Here is a 20,306-nt window from a genome sequence, read left to right on the forward strand (position 1 = left end):
ATTTGTATAAAGCAGCTTTGAGGTAATGCTACTTGGTAGCACTATCAGATCCAGAATTTTTTTGTTTGTTTTAAATGTACAGTGTTACCTGAACCTCTACTAGTTAACTAGATGCCACAAAAGCTCATACCCGCAGATCTTGGGTGCTCACCTCTCTTAACCTGTACAGTGTGTGTGTGCGCAAACTTTCAATTCTTGTACATTAAATGTATGTTTACTGCATGTTAATGATAGTGCAAAAAAAAAAGTTTCCAGTCATCACAAACGGCAATTACAAAGAGATCACCACAGCAAGAAACCAGTGAGTGCTGTCAGAAATGGTATGTCCTGCTTCCATCCACAGGAAACCTCAGTAAAGGAAGGTGCTTCTTTCTAAGTGTCCACAGGCTCAGAATTCAAACATTTCCTCTATGCAGTCAGACCCATCCAGATAATATTGGGAAAACCAGATTACCGAGCTGGCCTCTCTCAAGGGAAACATGGGGAACTTCAGATAATTTCTCACATATATAGTAGCTTTAACATTGTGTGAAAGACCTATCACCAATCAACCAAGGAAACAAGGAGAGTCTAAGCAATTTTAATTCCTGGACAAAACTAAATGAGGATGTTGGTACAGGCTCACTACCAAAAAAGATTGCCCCTCCATCCCGCTGGAGGCAACTTTAGCAGTAGCAGCATATGGTTCCATTGCTAGAAATCTGTCTCGCTTCTATTCTATGCATCCATACTTATTCCTCTGCACTTTATAGCTAAGTTCTCCCCTTTTTGCAATGTGCTAAGAAGCCCCTGTTCCTATAAACATATTTTTCTAAGTTAATCCACAAAAACAAAGCAGACAGTATTGAAATTTATGATGCAAATCAATAGGGAGACATTCTATGCTGATCTATAAAGGTGACAAAGGTGAGTACAATATAAACTGAAGCTCTGTGTTGCAAATTTTGATCCTGAGTCAGTCTGAAGCAACCCTGTCCTCATGCTAGAACATCTATTTCCCCAATCAAGCAAGATCTTCACTGGGACCATTTTAATTAACACAATGATATAAATATAAAATTCTTATGGTGTACACCTTTGCTTAACACAGATCAAGAGAATGGACAAGCACATTTCAATGGCTTTCCCTCTACAGGATATGACATGATTAATCATCAAGAGGTAGTCTGAAAATGTTGGTAATTTTAGGATCCAGGGAATCTAACAACACCTTAGTCTTATACTGTTTATATTAACTTAAGTCAAATATTTGTACAAAACGTCTGATTCATGATGCCAACGGAACCTTCTACATTCTGCATTACCACAGAATAGACTGATTTGGTAATCTAGGCTTTCACTTTTGTCCAAACCAAGTGCAGATAAGCTGATTGCATTGCTCACTGTTGTAACAACAGCCAAGTTTAAGGTTTTATATCAAGAGGAACACCTGGGCCAAATGTACTACACAAAATTGCAGGTTCTTCCTCAAAGAGATGCAAAACAGCTTATATTATCAATAACCTTGGTATACACCCCAGAGTCTATGACCCTTTCATATTTTAGGATTACCTCACGCCTTGATTTTACAAACATTTGCCAGGCCTCTTCAAATCAACCAACTAAAGAAGGGGCAGGGAGTCTAGGACAAGTTTACAGAATGATGGTTTCATGGTTGAATGAATAGGCGAGGTCACTTACAGCTGAGGTGCATTAAAATGGGAAGTTGGACAAAAGTGCAAATGGTTTACAAAACTTTTTAAATGAGGTGTTCACATACCAACGATTGTCTAATGTGAAATTGTAGGACATTATTTGCATTCTTCAACTGAATATGGACCCTATAATAATCTAGTTCACACACTATAAATTATTGTCCCTTTAATAAGGACACCACAATGTGGCTTCTGTATGTGTCTTAAATGGAAATCAATATCTTATTACAAAACTCTATTAAGGATAAGGGAAAAAGGGACAGGTAATTTTTCACAAATTAAAATATTAGTTTGTAAAAGTGGTTTTTCTGTCTGAGCTTTGCTTTTATAATTGTGCTTTAGAAAAGCTTTTCATATAAAAAAATACAAAAAAATAAAAACAACCCCCCCACACACACAGATGCACACAACCCTAACAGAGAATTAATATGATGATGCTGGATCGATTTCTCATTCAGGATCTTCTTATTAAGAACAAAATGTATGCATCCTTGCCCTGTAATGCTAATGTATGGCATTTTTGGCAAGGAAGCCAGGCAAAATTTCTACTTGTGACCCGGACTGACCATTATTGGAGACAGGATGCAGGGCCTGGCGGATCTTGGTCTAAACTCAGAGCAGTTTATGTTCTTAAGAAAGAACTAGTAAAGGCACAGGGGCATACATTTCCAGTAGTTTTCCACTAAGATTTCACAGCATACAATTTTTAAATATTTGCTGTAAAAAGAGTTGGTGTTGTCCTCAAGCATAGCAATGATTTCCTTTCCTGCTGAGTCCTACTGCAACAGGGTAGTGGTGTTACCTTTCAAACTCCTGATCTGAAATATAAAAAAGGTTTAATATTTTCTAGATTCATTAGCAATTATTTTCCAAATACACTGGGATGCCTTCACTTCTTGCATCAGTATGTGAGCAAAATAGAGTGGACTCTCCTACTGGGATTTGCCATGTATTTTTCCAGTGACCTGGAGTGGCCACTGCCAGAGAGGATATTGTACTAAAGGGATCACCAGTCTGACCCAGTATGGCATATCTTATGACCCTGTGATCTTACGAGCATTACTTGCATTGGTGCAGAGCACATTTGCATCCCCACACACTGTGCTCCTATGTCAAATGTTGCCCATCTCTTGTTCATACTGCTGAAATGGCCCACATTCCTTCTGAAACAGAGCTGCAGGGCAATGAAAGACTTCCCAAATAGTAAGATCCTCAAAGTAGCACCTCCCTCCTTTTACACGCTATCCTACCCATGCAAGAAAAGCGATCTTGCAACTGCTCACGATGTCTTAGCTCCCCCAACCCCAGGGAACCTTTTGTTTCATAATTCAGTAAAATTCCACACGTAAACTAAGAACTAGAATTTTGCCTCATGACACTTTGGACTTTAGGAGACGCAGTAAAAGTCGGCCCACTGACTTCCATTGCCACACCATATCATATAAGATTCATCAGTGGTGAACCTTCCTACCTCTCACGATTATTAATACCGTACTCCTCTTCAAGAACTTTTAAGACCCTCCTCCCCAAATCAATTGGTACTACCATAATTTTGAGATCTTTTGTGAACACACTAGGAGCACAACCTTTTCAATACAAGGACCACTACACTGGAACAAATTACAATCACTCTGTCATCAGATATTAGAAAATTTTTAAACTGAACTGAAAACCTTTTTATTTACAGATACCTATGGCCATGCTGCCTGATGCGCTATCGGTCCCCGGGACAAGCTTGAGTGACTTTTACTCCCTTCCCTCATGTACTTACCCTCTCTATCCTATCGGAATTGTAGTTCTTCCTCCTTCATGTCATGTCTGATTACCCCCACCTTTCTCTCTTACTAATTATTAGATTGTAAGCTGCCAAGATACTCCTGTTTGATGGGTGGGATAGCAAATCCTTAATAAACTTGGAAATATCTTTAGTTTTTCAGTAACATGGTCCTCATTTCTGGCACTATTTGATCTAGAGCTTCTCACTCAACCTCAAAGTCAATAAAACTTCCCTTTCCAGCTCTAAATATATATCATCACACACTACACATACATCTGCCTGGGCACTATATAACTGTATATAGTCTAAAGGGTAAGGAGAAATGATCTGGCTGGCTTGATACTCAGGTTTAAAGGTAGGTGCACTTTGTTTATATATAGATTTCACCATGACCCAGGTCAAAGGTTTCACTCTCCCATGCTTTTAACTTCAACATTACATGCCTTCTTACAGAATCTCCTACCCTTGTCTACCATTTCCAGACTATCACTATAATGTAATCCTTCCAAAATCTAAGCAATTCATAGTGTATGTGCACGTGGCTACATTTTTAGTGCTGCCATTCACACCTGACCTTTCTATTCAATTCACAAAACATAACATAAATGGCAGATGATGTTTAATATGAGCAAGTGCAAAGTGATGCATGTGGGAAAGAGGAACACGAATTATAGTTATGTAATGCAAGGTTCCACATTAGGAGTCACCGATCGGAAAAAGGATCTAGGCGGCATCATTGATGATACGTTGAAACCCTCTGCTCAGAGTGCGGCAGCCGTTAAGAAAGGAAAGAATGTTAGGTATTAGTGAAGGAATGGAAAACAAAATTGAGGATGTTATAATGCCTTTGTATTGCTCCATGCTGCGGCTGCACCTCAAATATTGTGTTCAATTCTGGTCACCACATCTCAAAAAAGATACAGTGGAATTAGAAAAGGTACAGAGAAGGGCAACGAAAATGATAAAGGTGATGGGACGACTTCCCTATGAGGAAAGGCTAAAGCGGCTAGGGCTTTTCAGCTTGGAGAAAAGATGGCAGAGGGGAGATATGATAGAGGTCTATAAAATAATGAGTGGAGTTGAACGGGTAGACGTGAAATCGCTTGTTTACTCTTTCCATTATTATTATTATTTGTTAAATTTGTACCCCGCGCTTTCCCACTCGTGGCAGGCTCAATGCGGCTTACATGGGGCAATGGAGGGTTAAGTGACTTGCCCAGAGTCACAAGGAGCTGCCTGTGCCTGAAGTGGGAATTGAACTCAGTTCCTCAGTACCAAAGTTCACCACCCTAACCACTAGGCCACTCCTCCAAAAGAGTAAACTAGGACTAGGGGGCACGGAATGAAGCTACAATGTAGTAAATTTAAAACGAATCGGAGAAAAGTTTTCTTCACTCAATGTGTAATTAAACTCTGGAATTCGTTGCCAGAGAATGTGGTAAAGGCGGTTAGCTTAGCGGAGTTTAAAAAAGGTTTGGACAGCTTCCTAAAGGAAAAGTCCATAGACTGTTATTAAATGGACTTGGGGAAAATCCACTACTTCTGGGATAAGCAGTATAAAATGTTTTGTATGTTTTTGGGATCTTGCTGGGTATTTGTGACCTGGATTGGCCACTGTTGGAAACAGGATGCTGGGCTCAATGGACCTTTGGTCTTTCCCAGTATGGCAATACTTATGTACTTCCTACATTATTAAAATGGACTTAGGGAAAATCCACTGCTTATTTAAGCAGCATAAAATGTATTGTACTGTTTTGGTATCTTGCCAGGTACTTCTGACCTGGATTGGCCACTGTTGGAAACAAGATGCTGGGCTCGATGGACCTTCAGTTTGTCCCAGTATGGCCATACTTATGTAACACACTAGCATGCAGAATTTTGAGACCTGTACACAAACACTAAGACTGCCAAATTCACTCACACACATCAGAAGATTGCTTTTGCTCTTACAGATCTTTTTCATAGAAGACCTCATAACCACAGCTAATATTAGAATATCCATCCAGCCAGATCATTTCCCTGTATGTCTGCTGCTGTAAATAACCTTTCAGCTTATATTATGCACATGTTCCACCCATTGCTTACAGTGCAGAGTTGGAGCAGGCACTGAGATACTGTAAACAGAAATCTAATTCTTCAGTGGGCCCTTCTGCTTCTCCAAGAATTTAGCAAGTTTAATCTTAAAAGACTGGTGGGAGGGATAACAGTATGAGTGGGAGGGTGAAGAACTCAGCTCAGAGGGTGGTATCAGGAGTACAAGTGAGAAGGGATGCCATAGCTGGGGTGGTGTTTGAAGGTTATAAAAGTTATAGGGTTAGAGAGCACATGGCCTTTGGTTGCCTTACCCCTGCCAGGACCCGTGATGAGAAGGAATATTCTGATCAGGCCCAATACCTAAGGCTGAACCAAGGAGTAACTGCTGTTAATAAAAGCAGTAATTGTGAGGAGAGCTCTGGGTGGGTAGAAAGGGTTAACCCTCCGGGAGCAGAGAAGGAAGAGTGTCCGGTGCAAGAGGAAGCAGTTTGAAGAACTGACCCTCTGGAGGAGGACGGACGGACACGGAGGTCCAATCCAGAGTGGGTCCGGCAGCTGGGTAAAAGCCCAGTGGAACAGCTTGCCACCGAAGGAGCAGGAAGTCATAGCCTTGATTTGTTCTACCAAAAAGGATGGCTTTTGGAGGACTAGTTGGTACTGTAAATATGTAAATACCCTAGGATTATCAAGAGACTATTAATTTAGTGGTTAGAACTTTCATCATAAGTCTTGGATTGGCACAAAAAGATCTCACTAATATGAACTCTTTATTACAAAAAAGTATGAAGTATGGATATCTGCCTGTTGCAGTAAAGTTATATTTTGCATTTAACATAAAACCTGGAAACACTCAAACACACACCTCAGTATCTGCTCCAGCCCTGCACAGGGAATGGTAGACCCAGGTTATGAGATTCTGTGAGAAGGCAGGTAATTCTGAAGCTGAAAGCATGATAAAGAAAGGAAAACTAAATCTATGACCTGGGGACTGGTGAAATCTCACTTACTCTGGTTACATTGGACTTAAGATTCAGAGTCTCTTGGTGGTGAGGGACAGAAGCAGGGAAAGAAGGATGATGAAGAGAAATATTCTGGGTAGCAAGAAGACCAACCAAGCACCCTCCCAACATAAACTGTCTAATGTGGAATGTGGGCCAGATAAAAAGAAAATTTGAAGAGGTAACCAGCACTGCATTACATACATATATATACACGCGCACACACACACACACACACAATTTATACATAAAAGTGAGCCAGTTTAAAATTGTTGCCTACTGACCCTGGAGGAGCAGAGCACCTCAGCTGTAGTACTAAACATGGCTTCAAGTCTAGTCCAGGACATTGGGGTTAACATTTTTCCCTCTATCATAACTAACCTGCTCAGCACACTTGCTCTTGAAAACATTCCACTTCTCCCAACCCTCTTCGTACCTGGTCACCGGTTGAACAAAAGCACTTCAGTACCTAACACCACTGAAGCATATTCACTGGTTTCTCAACCTTTCACCCTGACCATATTCAAAGGCCAGAACTGCTGCCTTCTGAGGACCAACAGCAGAAAGAAAGCATTCCAGGCAGCTTTCCTCACCACTTACCATTTAAACATTTTTCTCTTGGTAAGACCCATTTGAGACACAACCCAAAAAGAAGGCTGTGCCAAGGACATTCTGAGCTGTGCTTTAGGGACACATTGCCAGTCCCTCCCTCTACCCCTCCAGATTGTTGAGATGAATCTGTAAACATCAGGAGAACTTTGATTTCTAATGTACTTCACATAAACTCACAAACATCCAAACCCCCTTTTCCAAGTGAGAGAGAACCCTATTCTCTCTCACCACCCTTCACCCACAAAATAGCCTGGAGGAGGAAGGATGGACAGTAGAGCAGGAGGTTCCATTTCATGTCAGTTTCACCAGATTATCAGTAGCTACCTCTGAACCACGTCACTGATTTCTTGGACACATGTCAATAAATGATTGAGGACTAAACTGGCCCCAGAGGTGCTGGAAGATGCTGAAGAGACCTGCAGTTCTTGCAGGCTGACTTCCAGTTTGCTCACTGCCTCCCGGAAGGCAAATTTGTTGCGGGTCTGTGGTATGCAGTCCACATAGCCTGAACAGTAATCCAGCAGCTGATGGCCTGTGTCCACCAGCTGGCTGTTTGGCACTGGCTCAGCAATTGCACTTGTCAGGAGACCAGCACACTCCAGCAGTGCCTCTTTACTAATTTTGTCCGCTGGTATTTTCTCAAATGCTTGTTTGGTCTTTCTCAGCATCACTTTGGCCCCAGCTGTGCCATTAGCCATCTTTGCCGGTGAGGTGCTGGAAGGTGATGATGGAGGCACTTGGGGAGGCGGCAAAAGGGGCCTTCCAGCTTTTCCTGTTGCTGTCCTTTTGCTACTCTCATTTGTCTCCTGTCCTTGTTGTGATGCTGTGATAAAACTAGATTCATCTGCAGAGTCTGAGCTCAATGGAGGGTGCTGCAAGAGCCTCATCATAGGTGGTGGAGGTGGTGCACACTTTGGTTTTACCCGCCTGGGCTTGTCCCTTTCTGTAGACGAGGTAACCTGGTGCTCTGATAAAAGCTTAAACATATTCCCCTGAGAGTCTGTGCCTACCAGCTGCACATCAGCTGGTGTATGTTTCAGAGTAGGTGAGATGAGGACCGGCACTTTGTGGTTATGCGTGGTTGGAGGGATGGATGAGGCTTTGGCAGGAGAAGATCGTCCTTGCCGGTCTCCATCATCCACTGGGAGCCCCACCATACCTTGCCGTGCCCCATCGTTCCTCTCTCTGCTTCTAGAGTCTTTGTCTGCCATGGCTTGATTCCCACTTGGGGCTCGCATAGGAAGAGCCATGACTCCTCTAGGCAAAAGTTTGGCTTTTGGTCTCTCTCTGGTTTGTGCAATTCCCTCCTCACATCTCCTAGGCTGTGGATCTGGAGGCCTCCCTGAGCATTCCTCAGGCTGTGAAGTGGTAGAAACAGTTCTGTCCACTTGGATTTTTAACCGCTGGCAGTTCCTAGGAAGTGTCATAACCATTCGATCTTGCTCTGGAAGCCCTGAGGACATGGAAGATGTAGAGTTTGACCTTGGAAAAGGTTTTGGAGTTTCCTCACCGCCAGGTGTTTTCCCTGCCCGCAAGCCCAACGTCTTTTTGATCAAGCGTGGTGTGAAAAACCCTGTGATACCTGACCATCCACTGTTAGAGCTTGCACCTCCACAGCTGCTACCACCGATACCATCATCACTAACAAAGTTCCTTTGTGCAAAATCTCCCCCATAGCACTTGGGGGAGGCAGAGTTTCCATCCTCCTGTGAAGGGGCAAACAAAAACCCATCTACATGCTGCAGGGAAGCGATGGATGCAAAGTTACCCGCCAGCTCACATTTCTTGTGGGGTTGGTTCTCCATCTCACGGAAAGAGCTGCTACGCTTTGGAGGCTGGGGGGCACTCTTCTTCTTCATAAAGGAACTGAAGAAGCCTCCCTTCCGGTCCCGAGTGAAAGTGGTTTCTTTGGCATCCTCCAAAAGGCTGCTGGGAGATTTGTCTCTTTTTTTCCGTGGAAGTGCTGGAGAGCCACCAGTTGGTTGCGTATTTCGAATAAATCCTAAAAGTGAGAACATTCAAAGACTAAGTATAAGTGGCAAATCATACCCCTCTAATATCCAAGCATATTCTACATATCAGGGTTGGATATTCAAGGGGATTAATACATTTAACAGCAGCCACTAAACATACAAGTCCCTTACCCATGATTTCCAGAGGACCTTACTGTTGTACCCCTAGGTTGCAATGTCTAACAGAAGCCAACAGCGATATATAAGATCAAGAAGAAAATCACCTATGTGATCAGGCAAGAAGCTGCTTTTTTTGCTATTTCAAAACAAAACTTTTCAGCATAAAAGCATAAAAGAGCTGTGCTTCCCTTGCAAATTCCCAGTGCAATTCAATGAAACTCCTTGAAAAAGGGGCAGTTTCTGGTAATGGGAAAGGATTCAGGTTTTATTTTAATTGTATTTTCCAACTTTTACCTGGAGCTGAGCTGGAGGCTGAAAGCTTTGCTGCATCCTCTGTCTCTTCAATATTCTCCTTGTTTTCTGCCTGTTTCTTCATTGTACGGGTCTTGGAGGGCAGCAGTGGTAACCGGCTCGGATATGGAACCACTGAAGAAGCAGCTGCTGATCTCCCAAGCTCTTCCGCTACCTCTGCATGAGCAAGGAGATGTGTGAACATTTCAAGACACCTAGTTTTTTTTTTCTTTGGTACCCAAATCTGCAATGTTTCCTCAAGAGATAGCCAAGGCAGGGCAGCCCTGCGCCCCCTCAAGTGTTGCTTCAGGCCCTCTTGGTGAGACCATACAATCACAACACATTAAGAGCACATAAGTAGTTATGACAAAAAAGGGATGTACAGCAACTCTTCAGTGTCCATATTGCAGAAGGTCCCACATGTTCTTTTCATCTTAGCTGTCGGCATGTCATTGATGAGTTGTGGCTGTCCACCCACCACAGCACTAAAGTTGCACTAGTAACATAGGGGGAAAAGTAGAGGAGAAATGCTGGCCAGGGAGAGGAGGGGAGGGGAGAGAAGAGAAGGGAGATGCCGGCCCAGAAGAAGGGGAGGGAAAGAGAAAAGGGAGGTGCATGGCATGGTAGAACCATGAGGGAGAGGTGGCAAGGGAGATGGATAAGAGGAGGATGGAAATAGAGTTGGAGAGGTGGTAAAGGGGAGTATTAAGAAACTGAGTGGGGGTGAGGAATAAAAAAAAGGGACTCGAGGGTATGACCAACAGAAGGAGCTGGTACAAGACAGAAAAAAGTAGAGTTGAGGTATATGAGAACAGAGAATGGAAATGTGGTAATGAGAAGTGGGCGAGAAACAAAATGGAATTAGAGGCTGAAGGAGGAGTGAGACAAGGGAACTGGGAAAGCTAGGAAGATGGGTGGAAAAATCATAAAACCACAATCTAAATATAAAAGGCCAAATTCAAAAAGGTTTGCTATATTACATAACTGCAACAGGGGTGACATTAAAAAAACAAAAGTCTATCTATATATCTATAAGACCTTGTTAATTAGTTGTGAGGAGGAGGGTAGCTGTTCCTTTTGTGGCACCTGTTGTGGTCTTAAAATTAAAATGACACTAATTTTTAAGTACCCCTCTCCTTTTTCCCTCTTCCTTCCTTCTAGCTACCCCTCTGAAGACTAGTTCGGTGTGTTCAAGCCAATTATAAATTCTGTAGTGTTATGCAGTCATAACAAAAAAAAAGCCAGGTTGGGTTTTAAGATTTTTTTTCTGTACCCTAATTTGTTAATAAATTGTTATGTGATTTTCGTGTAGTTAGCTTAATCTCCTGGTATTAGGTGTACATGCGGTGTCATATTTCTTTGGGTTTCCATTCATTCTACATATTGGGGTTGGATATTCAAAGGGATTAACACATTTAGCAGCAGCCACTAAACATACAAGTCCCCTACCCATGATTTCCAGCAGCACTATAAAGATAGTGCTGCTGAAAATATCCTTTAACTGGTCCAGCACTATCCATATAGTGCCAAGGAAGGCAAGAGCATTGCCTATGTATATTCAGCACCACTGCCTATCTGGATAGTGGTACCTAATATCAAATCACCACAGAAGGCCTGGTGATTTCTGCTTTCATATCTATATGTGGTCACTTGTTCTATATTGTGTGTGTGAGTGACCAGAGTGTTGCTAGCATGCGGTTTCTGTGCAGAGATGTGTAGCAGTCCCATTTGTTCCATTCCTCAATTAGTTAATGCATTGGTGTTTTAAGGCCTGATGTAATATTTGCAGAGCTGCTTTTCATAGATAAGAGTTGTTGCTGTTTGGAGAGATAGTGTTTTCGTATGGTAAGATTATGAGTCTCTTTTTGTAGGGTTTTACAATACGTCAGTGTCCGACAATTGAGGGGTTGTTTGTTACCCATGATGAGGTGACATCAAAACTAATATAATTTTTTCATTTGTTGGATGTGAAGTGATACCCCCCACTCAAGTACTGCTCTTCACCCATTGCACTTCTTATAACGATTATTGTTATTTCATTGTAGTTATGTTGCTCTCTGTCATAAACATTTTGGAAAAGGGACTTAAAAAAAAGAATATATTTTTGTTTTAATAAATAACTGATGTGTTTATATATTATTTGCTTTCCAAATAATCTTCTTATGCATTGATAAACTGCAGTAGATACAAAAAGAAGAGACTATTTACTAGTTTTATTAATATGGCGTAACAAGGCATTTGTCACAAATCAAATTTGACGGACATGTTGTAATAATGGTAATTATAACATCAAGACAGGGTTTTAGAACATTTAGTAGGATATGTGTGTTGAGAAGGTTGTCTGGTCTGTGGGTCAAACTAGTTAAGAGGAAAAGGAAAATGTATTTACATTGGTGTAATATACAAGTCACCTTCACAGTCGGAAGAAATGGACAGAGACTTAACTGAAGACATCTACAAGATAGCTAGGGAAGGGGAAGTATTTATGTATTCTTGTATCTCACTGTTATCCAAAAACAAGTTTCGGTTCAAAGTGGCTTACAGTTTACATTTGGGTGGCGTTATTCTAGTGTTTTACATTTGTGATGTAGGGAGGTTGTCGATAATTTATGTGGTTAGTTGTAAAATAGTTTGAATAGGTAGGTTTTCATAGCTTTTCTGAACAGGAGAGTCAGTGATACTTTTTATGGCTTTTGGTATTGAGTTCCACCACTTGGAACCCAGGTAGCTGAATCCTGCTGTGTGTATGGTTTTGTAAGCTGCGTTTCTGCACTTCAGTAGGTGAAGTAGGTAGCTTCTGGTTTTTGGGTTTGCGTTTCTTGGAGATAATTTGATCATGTCTTGCATGTATCCTGGTGCCATTTCAAATATCTTGAAAATGAGGTGCTGGCTTTGAAGATTAGTCTTGCCTTCATTGGCAGCCAGTGTAGTTTTTAGAGTAGTGGAGCTGCTCTTCTGTATTTTGACTTTTTGAATATTAATCTCGCTGCAGTGTTTTGGATGGTTTGTAGTGATTTTAGTGTGCTTCCCTTGCACCCTACATATGCTGCATTGCAGTAGTCTAAGTGGGATAATATCGTTGCTTGTATCATTATCCTGAATGATTGTCTGGGAAAGTAGTCTTTTATCCTTCTTAGTTTCCATAGTGTCTTGAAACATTTTGATGTTACTGCTGATATTTGATTGTCCAGTGTTAGATGTTTATCAAGGATGAATCCCAGTGTTTTCAGTTGAGTTTCTATTTGGTATGTTTGATTATCGATTGTGAATTTTTGGTGAGTTGTGGAATTATGCGGGTTGGTTAGAACCAGGAATTTAGTTTTGTCTCGGTTTAATTTAAGTACTACTGATAGGTGATTTTAATAAGCCATGCATTGACTGGGCTGTCCCTGCTCCGGGGTCATCTAGAAGCAAAGGGATCTTAGATTCTCTACAGGAAGAATTGTTTCAGCAGCGGGTAACGGAACCAACGAGGGATGGAGCTATTCTAGAGCTGGTGCTTACAAAGGGGGAAAATGTTTCTGATGTTACGGTGGGAGATCATTTGGCATCTACTGATTACCGAATGGTGTGGTCCAGTATTAAAAGAAAGGAGGAGAGGGATTACTTAAAACTGAAGGTCCTAGAATTAAAAAAACAACAACAACAAAAAAAAAAAAACTAACTTTGCCGAGATGGGGGAATTTCTCAAGGAAGAGTTGGTTGGATGGGAACGGCTGAAGGAAGCAGAACAGCAGTGGGCAAAACTGAAAGGAGCTATTTTAAAGGCGACAAACCTTTATGATAGAAAATTACATAAAAATAAGAGGAAAAGAAAGAAGCTTTGGTTCTCAAACATAGTAGCTGAATGGGTAAAGGAAAGAAGGTTAGCATTCTCACATTACAAGATGACAAAGAGGGAGCAGACAAAAAAAACCTGCAAAAACTAAGGGAAGCTGGAAAAGTTGTTAGGAAAGCGAAGAAGCAAATGGAAGAAAAGAGAGCTGATAAAGTAGAATTGGGGGACAAGATCTTTTTCAGATATGTGACAGGAGGAAGTGCCATAATAGCATTGTGAGGCTCAAAGCTGAGGGGGAGGAATATGTAGAAGCTGATTAGGATAAAGCTGAACTACTTTATTTCTACTACTACTAAACATTTCTAGAGCGCTACTAGGGTTACGCAGCACTGTACAAAATAAACAAAGAAGGACGGTCCCTGATCAAATGAGCTTACAATCTAAAGAACGAAATGTCAAGTTGGGCAGTCTAGATTTCCTGGGTAGAGGTTAGGTGCCGAAGGCAACATTGAAGAGGTGGGCTTTAAGCAGAGATTTGAAGATGGGGAGGGAGGGGGCCTGACGTATGGGCTCAGGGAGTTTGTTCCACGCGTGGGGTGAGGCGAGGCAGAAAGGGCGGAGCCTGGAGTTGGCGGTGGTGGAGAAGGGTACTGAAAGGAGGGATTTGTCTTGAGAGCGGAGGTTACGGATAGGAACGTAAGGTGAGATGAGGGTTGAAAGGTAAGGAGGGGCTGCAGATCGAGTACATTTGTAGGTTAGTAGCAGAAGCTTGAATTGAATGCGGTACCTGATCGGAAGCCAATGAAGTGACTTGAGGAGAGGGGGGATGTGAGTGTATCGGTTCAGGCGGAAGACAAGACGTGCAGCAGAGTTCTGAACGGACTGAAGGGGGGATAGGTGGCTAAGTGGAAGACCAGTGAGGAGTAGGTTGCAGTAGTCAAGGCGAGAGGTAACGAGAGAGTGGATGAGAGTTCGGGTGGTGTGCTCAGAGAGGAAAGGGCGGATTTTGCTAATGTTATAGAGGAAGAAGCGACAGGTCTTGGCTATCTGCTGGATGTGCGCAGAGGAGAGGGAGGGGTCGAAGATGACACCGAGGATGCGGGCAAATGAGACGGGGACGATGAGGGTGTTATCAACTGAGATAGAGAGTGGAGGTAGAGGAGAAGTGGGTTTGGGTGGGAAGACAAGAAGTTCGGTCTTGGCCATGTTGTTTCAGGTGGCGGTTGGACATCCAGGCAGCAATGTCGGATAAGCAGGCCGATACTTTGGCCTGGGTTTCCGCAGTGATGTCAGGTGTGGAGAGATAAAGCTGGGTGTCGTCAGCATAAAGATGATACTGGAAGCCATGAGACGAGATCAGGGAGCCCAGGGAAGAGGTGTAGATAGAGAAAAGAAGGGGTCCAAGGACAGAACCCTGAGGGACTCCAACAGAGAGCGGGATAGGGGTGGAGGAAGAGCCATGAGAGTGTACTCTGAAGGTACGATGGGAGAGATAAAAGGAGAACCAGGAGAGGACAGAGCCCTGGAACCCAAAAGAGGACAGTGTGTCAAGAAGTAAGTTGTGATTGACAGTGTCAAAAACGGTGGATAGGTCGAGGAGAATGAGGATGGAGTAATGACCTTTGGATTTGGCGAGGAACAGGTCATTACAGACTTTGGATAATGCCGTTTCTGTCGAGTGAAGTGGGCGAAAGCCAGATTGAAGCGGATCGAGGATGGTATGAGAGGCGAGAAAATCAATGCAACGGCTGTGGGTTCAAGTATTTTGGAGAGGAAGGGTAGGAGGGAGATGGGGCGGTAGTTGGAGAGACAGGTAGGGTCAAGTGAAGGTTTTTTGAGGAGAGGTGTGACAACCGCATGCTTGAAGGTGTCAGGGACAGTCGCAGTGGAGAGAGAGAGGTTGAGGATATTACAGATGGGAGGGGTGATAGTAGGAGAGATGGTGATAAGTAAGTTGGTGGGGATGGGGTCTGAGGAACAGGTGGTGCATTTCGAGGAGGAGAGAAGATGGGTGGTTTCCTCTTCGGTGATATCAGGAAAAGAGGAGAAGGAGGCTTGGGTTGATTGATTGAGGGAGTGGGTGATAGGATGAAGAGGAGGAGAAGGTTTAGTGGTGAATTCGAGGTTGATCTTCTGGACCTTGTCGCGGAAGTAGTCAGCCAGTGATTGAGGAGAGAGTGAGGGGGGTGGGGGTGGGAGCGGAGGGCACTTTGAGGAAGGAGTTGAGGGTGGCGAAGAGACGACGAGGGTTAGAGCTGAGGGAGTTAGTCAAGTGAGTGTAGTAGTCCTGTTTGGCGAGGAATAGGGAGGACTGGAAGGAGGATAGCATGAATTTGTAGTGAATGAAGTCAGTATGGGTGCGAGATTTCCTCCATAGGCGTTCAGCCGATCGGGAGCAGGAGCGAAGGTAACGGGTGCAAGGGTTAAGCCAGGGCTGGGGATTAGTGCGCCTTGTGGGACGGGAAACAGACGGTGCAAGGGTGTCTAGGGCAGAGGAGAGAGTGGCATTGTACTTGGAAACAGCCTTGTCGACGGACTCGGAGGACGTGATGGACGGGAGGAGATCGGAGATACTAGCGGATAAGGTGGGGGGGGGGGGGGGGGTCAACAGCCTGGAGATTCCTGGAGGTAGTGGTTAGTGTTGGGCAGGACTGAGAGGGAGGGTGATGAAGTGTGAATGTGATCAGGTGATGGTCAGAAATGGGAAGAGCAGAGACGCAGAGATTAGAGGGCGAGCAGGTAGAGGAGAGGACGAGATCAAGACAGTGACCAGATTTGTGAGTAGGGGTGGTGGAGCTCAGTTGGAGGTTGAAGGAGGAAGTTAGGGTGAGGAATTGAGAAGCGTATGAGTCGGATGGGTTATCAGTGTGTATGTTGAAGTCACCAAGAATGAGGGATGGGGATGAGGGCTCAAGAAAAACGGAGAGCCAGGCATCGAAATCAGTAAGGAAGGAAGGGAGGGACTTATCAGGGGGGCGGTAGATGACTGCAACTCGGAGTGGCAGCAGGTAGAATAGACGGATGGAATGGACTTCAAAGGATGAGAAGCAGTGAGACTGTGGTAGGAGGAGGGATTGAAAACTGCAGGAGGGTGAAAGTAGTAGGCCAACGCCGTCACCGCGGCTGGCTGTGCGGGGCGAATGTGTTCATGGATGAAAGGCCAGGGGAAGGACCGAACAAAACAAATACAAATGAGGATAGATGTATGGTAGACTGGGACTGATTCACAGAAGACTGTGTTTGTGAGGAGCTAGCCAAACTAAAAGTAGACAAAGCGATGGGGCCCAATGGAATACATCTGAAAGGAACTCTGAGAAGTCCTGGCAGTTCTGCTGTCTGACCTCTTCAGTGCTTATTTAGAGGCTGGAGTGGTCCCGGAGGACTGGACAAAGGCTGTAAAACAGCAAAATAAGGAGGAGGCAGGGAATCGCAGACCTGTAAGTCTGACCTCGGTGGTGAGTAAATTAATGGAAATGCAAGCGGAGGAGTATGAAGTTTCTCAAATCAAATGGACCACAGGACCCGAAGCAGTATGACTTCACTAGAGGCAGGTTGTGTCAGACCAATCTGATTGATTTCTTTGACTAGGTGACCAAACAGTTGAATGTGGGAGGGGCGCTAGATGTGGTGTACTTGGATTTTAGCAAAGCCTTTGACACAGTTCTGCACAGGCGAGTGATAAATAAATTGAGTGTCCCTGGTATGACATCTAAAGTGACTGACTGGTTCAAAAACTGCTTAAGTGGGAGAAGACAGAGGGTAGTGGTAAACAGAGCTTGCTCTGAAGAAAGGGATGTTATCAGTGATGTGTTTGCAGGGGTCAATCCTTGGGCCTGCTCTCTAACATCTTTGCAAGCGATATTGCGGAAGGACTGTTTGGTAAGGTCTCTATCTTTGTGGATGATACCAAACTCTTTAATAGGGTGGGGACATGGTGTGGATGGCATGAGGAAGGATCTGGGGAAGCTTGAAGAACGGTCCAAAAATTGGCAACTAAGATTTAATGCTAAGAAATGCAGGGGCATGCACTTGGGTTACAAGAAGCCAAGGGAACGGTACAATATAGGGGGTGAAGTGCTTCTGTGTACAGAAGACGACGACTTTGGGGTGATTGTGTCTGATGACCTTAAAGTGGCCAAACAGATAGAAAAGGTGGCAGTCAAAGCCAGAAGAATGCTTGGGTGCATAAGGAGAGGGATGACCAGCAGGAAAAAGGAGGTGATCGTGCTCTTGTGCAAGTCTGTGGTAAGGCCCCATTTGGAGTGCTGTGTGCAATTCTGGAGACCACACCAACAGAAAGATATAAACAGGATGGAGTTAGTCCAGGGGGCAGCTACTAAGTGGCCTCCGTCATAAAACATACAAGGACAGGCTTATGAACCTCAATATGTACACGCTGGAAAAGAGGGGATATGATAGAAATGTTTAAATACCTCAGTAGCATTAATGTACAGGAGGACAGCCTTTTTCAAATGAAGGAAAACTCTGGAATGAAAGGGCACAGGATGAAGTTAACAGCAAATAGGTTTAGGAGGAATCTAAGAAAATACTCTTTCACGGAAAGGGTGGTGGATGCATGGAATGGCCTCCTGGTAGATGTCATGGAGATGAAGACTGTCAGAATTTTTTAAAGCGTGGGTCAGGCATATGGGATCCCTTAGGAAAAGGAGGAGCTGTGGTTACTGAGGATGGGCAGACTGTGTGGGCAATTTGGCCCTTATCTGCCATCATCATGTTTCTATACTAGGTTTAAATTAAGTTATAGGAATCTGCCTCCTCTTGAGACATATGGAAAAATTCAGTTATATTTACAGAAGTTGTGTATGTGTGCTAGCACTGGTTAGTGCTTGAAATGATCGTAATATGTAAAGTATTACCCACAATGAATGACAGCTGTTGCAAACTATCTGTGTAAGTGCCCATGAAGACATTATCTGCTAATCAGAGTATAACTGGTTTGAGATAGGGGGGGCACTATGAATACAGACCTTGGGACCCTAGAAAAAAAAGAAGTTTTGGCTAGACCACTTTATTTGTTATGAACTTTTCTGTGTAGTAACACATTCTAGATTTTTTTTTTTTTTTTTACCTAGAGCAAACTAAAAAGTAAAAGGGCTGCCATTACTAACATGCTAAAACTGTTAATGTGCCTTACTATGTCTCATTGCGTAGAATGGGTCCTTTGGTAAAATAAAGCACATTAACAGTGTTGATGCATGACAGTTAACTCTGCCCCCAAATCAGCTCTCTACAGATATTAACCAGTGGCAGGGAAACTTTAAAAATACTCAATGATGTTATATAATCTGACCTATCTTAGATTTCAAACTCATTGACCTGGCCTATTTCCTCTAAAGCAAAAAAAACAAAACAAAATGGATTATGTGTGTCAAGCATGTTGAGAGTACATGTAAAGCTTGAGCTGGGGTTACCAGGTTCTCTGCAATCTTTATCACAGATTAAGAGGCAAAACCACTCTGTCCTATTTCTCTTGACTTTTGATTCCTTGTTGCTGGAGGGACATTTGACCATCATAGAGCTTTCATCTTGTAGACCTTGAACTGTTAAGCTCTAGGTGACATTCAAGAACAGTGGGACCAATCTTGGACAATATGGTCCACAAACACACTGCAAGAGCATAATTACATCCATGGCTACAGCTTGCAAAAAAAAAAAAAAAAATAAAAAAAATAAAAAAAAAGGCTAAAGGGACTTATGAGAACAGCTGTGACAGAATTCCTGCATATGCTCAGAAAAAACTGTAGATGATTTTGTGCTCTGTTAGAGCTAGTGCCATTTCATGACATCAACCACCTGCATGTCCAAGGCATCCTGCTTATCTATGTAACTCATGTTATCCCATGATGTCACATTTCTCTTGCCCTAGCATCCCACCAGCCTCTTGAACTAATGTCATATCAGTTGGGTACTCACCTTCATTGATATTGGAGTCATGAAACATGGTCTCAAAGGCCTGATGAGTCTCAGAAAAGGAAGGTCGCTCAGAGGGATTCCACTGCCAACCTGGAGGACAGAGAACAGGACAACTCCTCAGAAACTGGCAGGAAGTGCTGTTCAAACAAAGACCAGTCTCTTCCAAGAGTGGTTTATACAGGACCCTATATTTTCTGAGCTACATTTCAATTCTATTCCATTCTATCCAGTTCTTGTATACCGACCGTATTTCTAGCAGTTCACAAAAAGAGAATCTCAAACAATAAGGAGAAGTTACATAAACCCCAAAACAACCTTATACAATATTAAACTTGACCCTTGAATAAATGGGTCTTGAGCATCTTCCTAAAAGATGAATTTGTAATTTCAGGAGCATAGAAAGTGAATTCCATTGGCATACCCCTTGAAGAGGAAATGATTTTTCCAGAATGGATTTAAATCTAACATTTTTCATGAAAGCATGAATTATGACACTTGTCAGCATCCTCTTGCATTCTACAGAAATAACAAAATGGCAGAGTGCTGGAGACAGGACTGCTCACAGCTGCTTTAATGCCAAGTTTCAGTCAGAAGGCACTGAGGACAGAACTTGCATATAGGACACTTGAAATACGAGTCTCAGCTTATGACAAAATTATTTGTTCTGAGATTTCACCGACTTCATGCTCCAAGCTATAAATCAAAATATAGTACTCACATGCCCGCATCAGCTCGTACACTTTTGGGGGGCAACCTTCGGGCTGCTCCATCCGGTACCCCTTCTCTAGTAGATCGTAGACCTGGGACAAGTCTATACCAGGGTAGGGTGACATTCCATATGTGGCAATCTCCCACAGCAACACACCAAATGCTTCAATAGAGATGTAAAGAAAAGTCGGTCACAAGAAATTCAAATTGTTGAATCTTTGTTATTTTAGGTGCTATTATATATATATTTTATTTATTCTTCAGGTTGTTGCACATTATTATAAACCACCTTGATAAGCTATTTGTTCCCAAAATGTGATTTAAATTTAAATAAATGAATGAATGAAT

The 20,306-nt window shown here is 43.0% G+C and overlaps 1 protein-coding gene across 2 annotated transcripts in view; it reads right to left on the reverse strand.

Moving 5' to 3' along the window:
- Positions 1 to 5,265: 5,265 nt before the first annotated feature.
- ABL2 (ABL proto-oncogene 2, non-receptor tyrosine kinase) overlaps positions 5,266 to 20,306 on the reverse strand; it is a 154,681-nt gene continuing 139,640 nt past the window's right edge. For both annotated transcript variants that reach the window (XM_030206553.1, XM_030206554.1), the window contains exons 8-11: positions 19,969 to 20,121; positions 19,251 to 19,340; positions 9,542 to 9,715; positions 5,266 to 9,117 (exon numbers count right to left, since the gene is read on the reverse strand). In XM_030206553.1, coding sequence (XP_030062413.1) covers positions 7,436 to 9,117; positions 9,542 to 9,715; positions 19,251 to 19,340; positions 19,969 to 20,121 — 2,099 coding nt within the window. In that variant the 3' untranslated portion in view covers positions 5,266 to 7,435. The remainder of the gene's footprint in view (positions 9,118 to 9,541; positions 9,716 to 19,250; positions 19,341 to 19,968; positions 20,122 to 20,306) is intronic.

The sequence above is a fragment of the Microcaecilia unicolor genome, chromosome 6, assembly GCF_901765095.1.
Source record: "Microcaecilia unicolor chromosome 6, aMicUni1.1, whole genome shotgun sequence".
Lineage (NCBI taxonomy): Eukaryota > Metazoa > Chordata > Amphibia > Gymnophiona > Siphonopidae > Microcaecilia > Microcaecilia unicolor.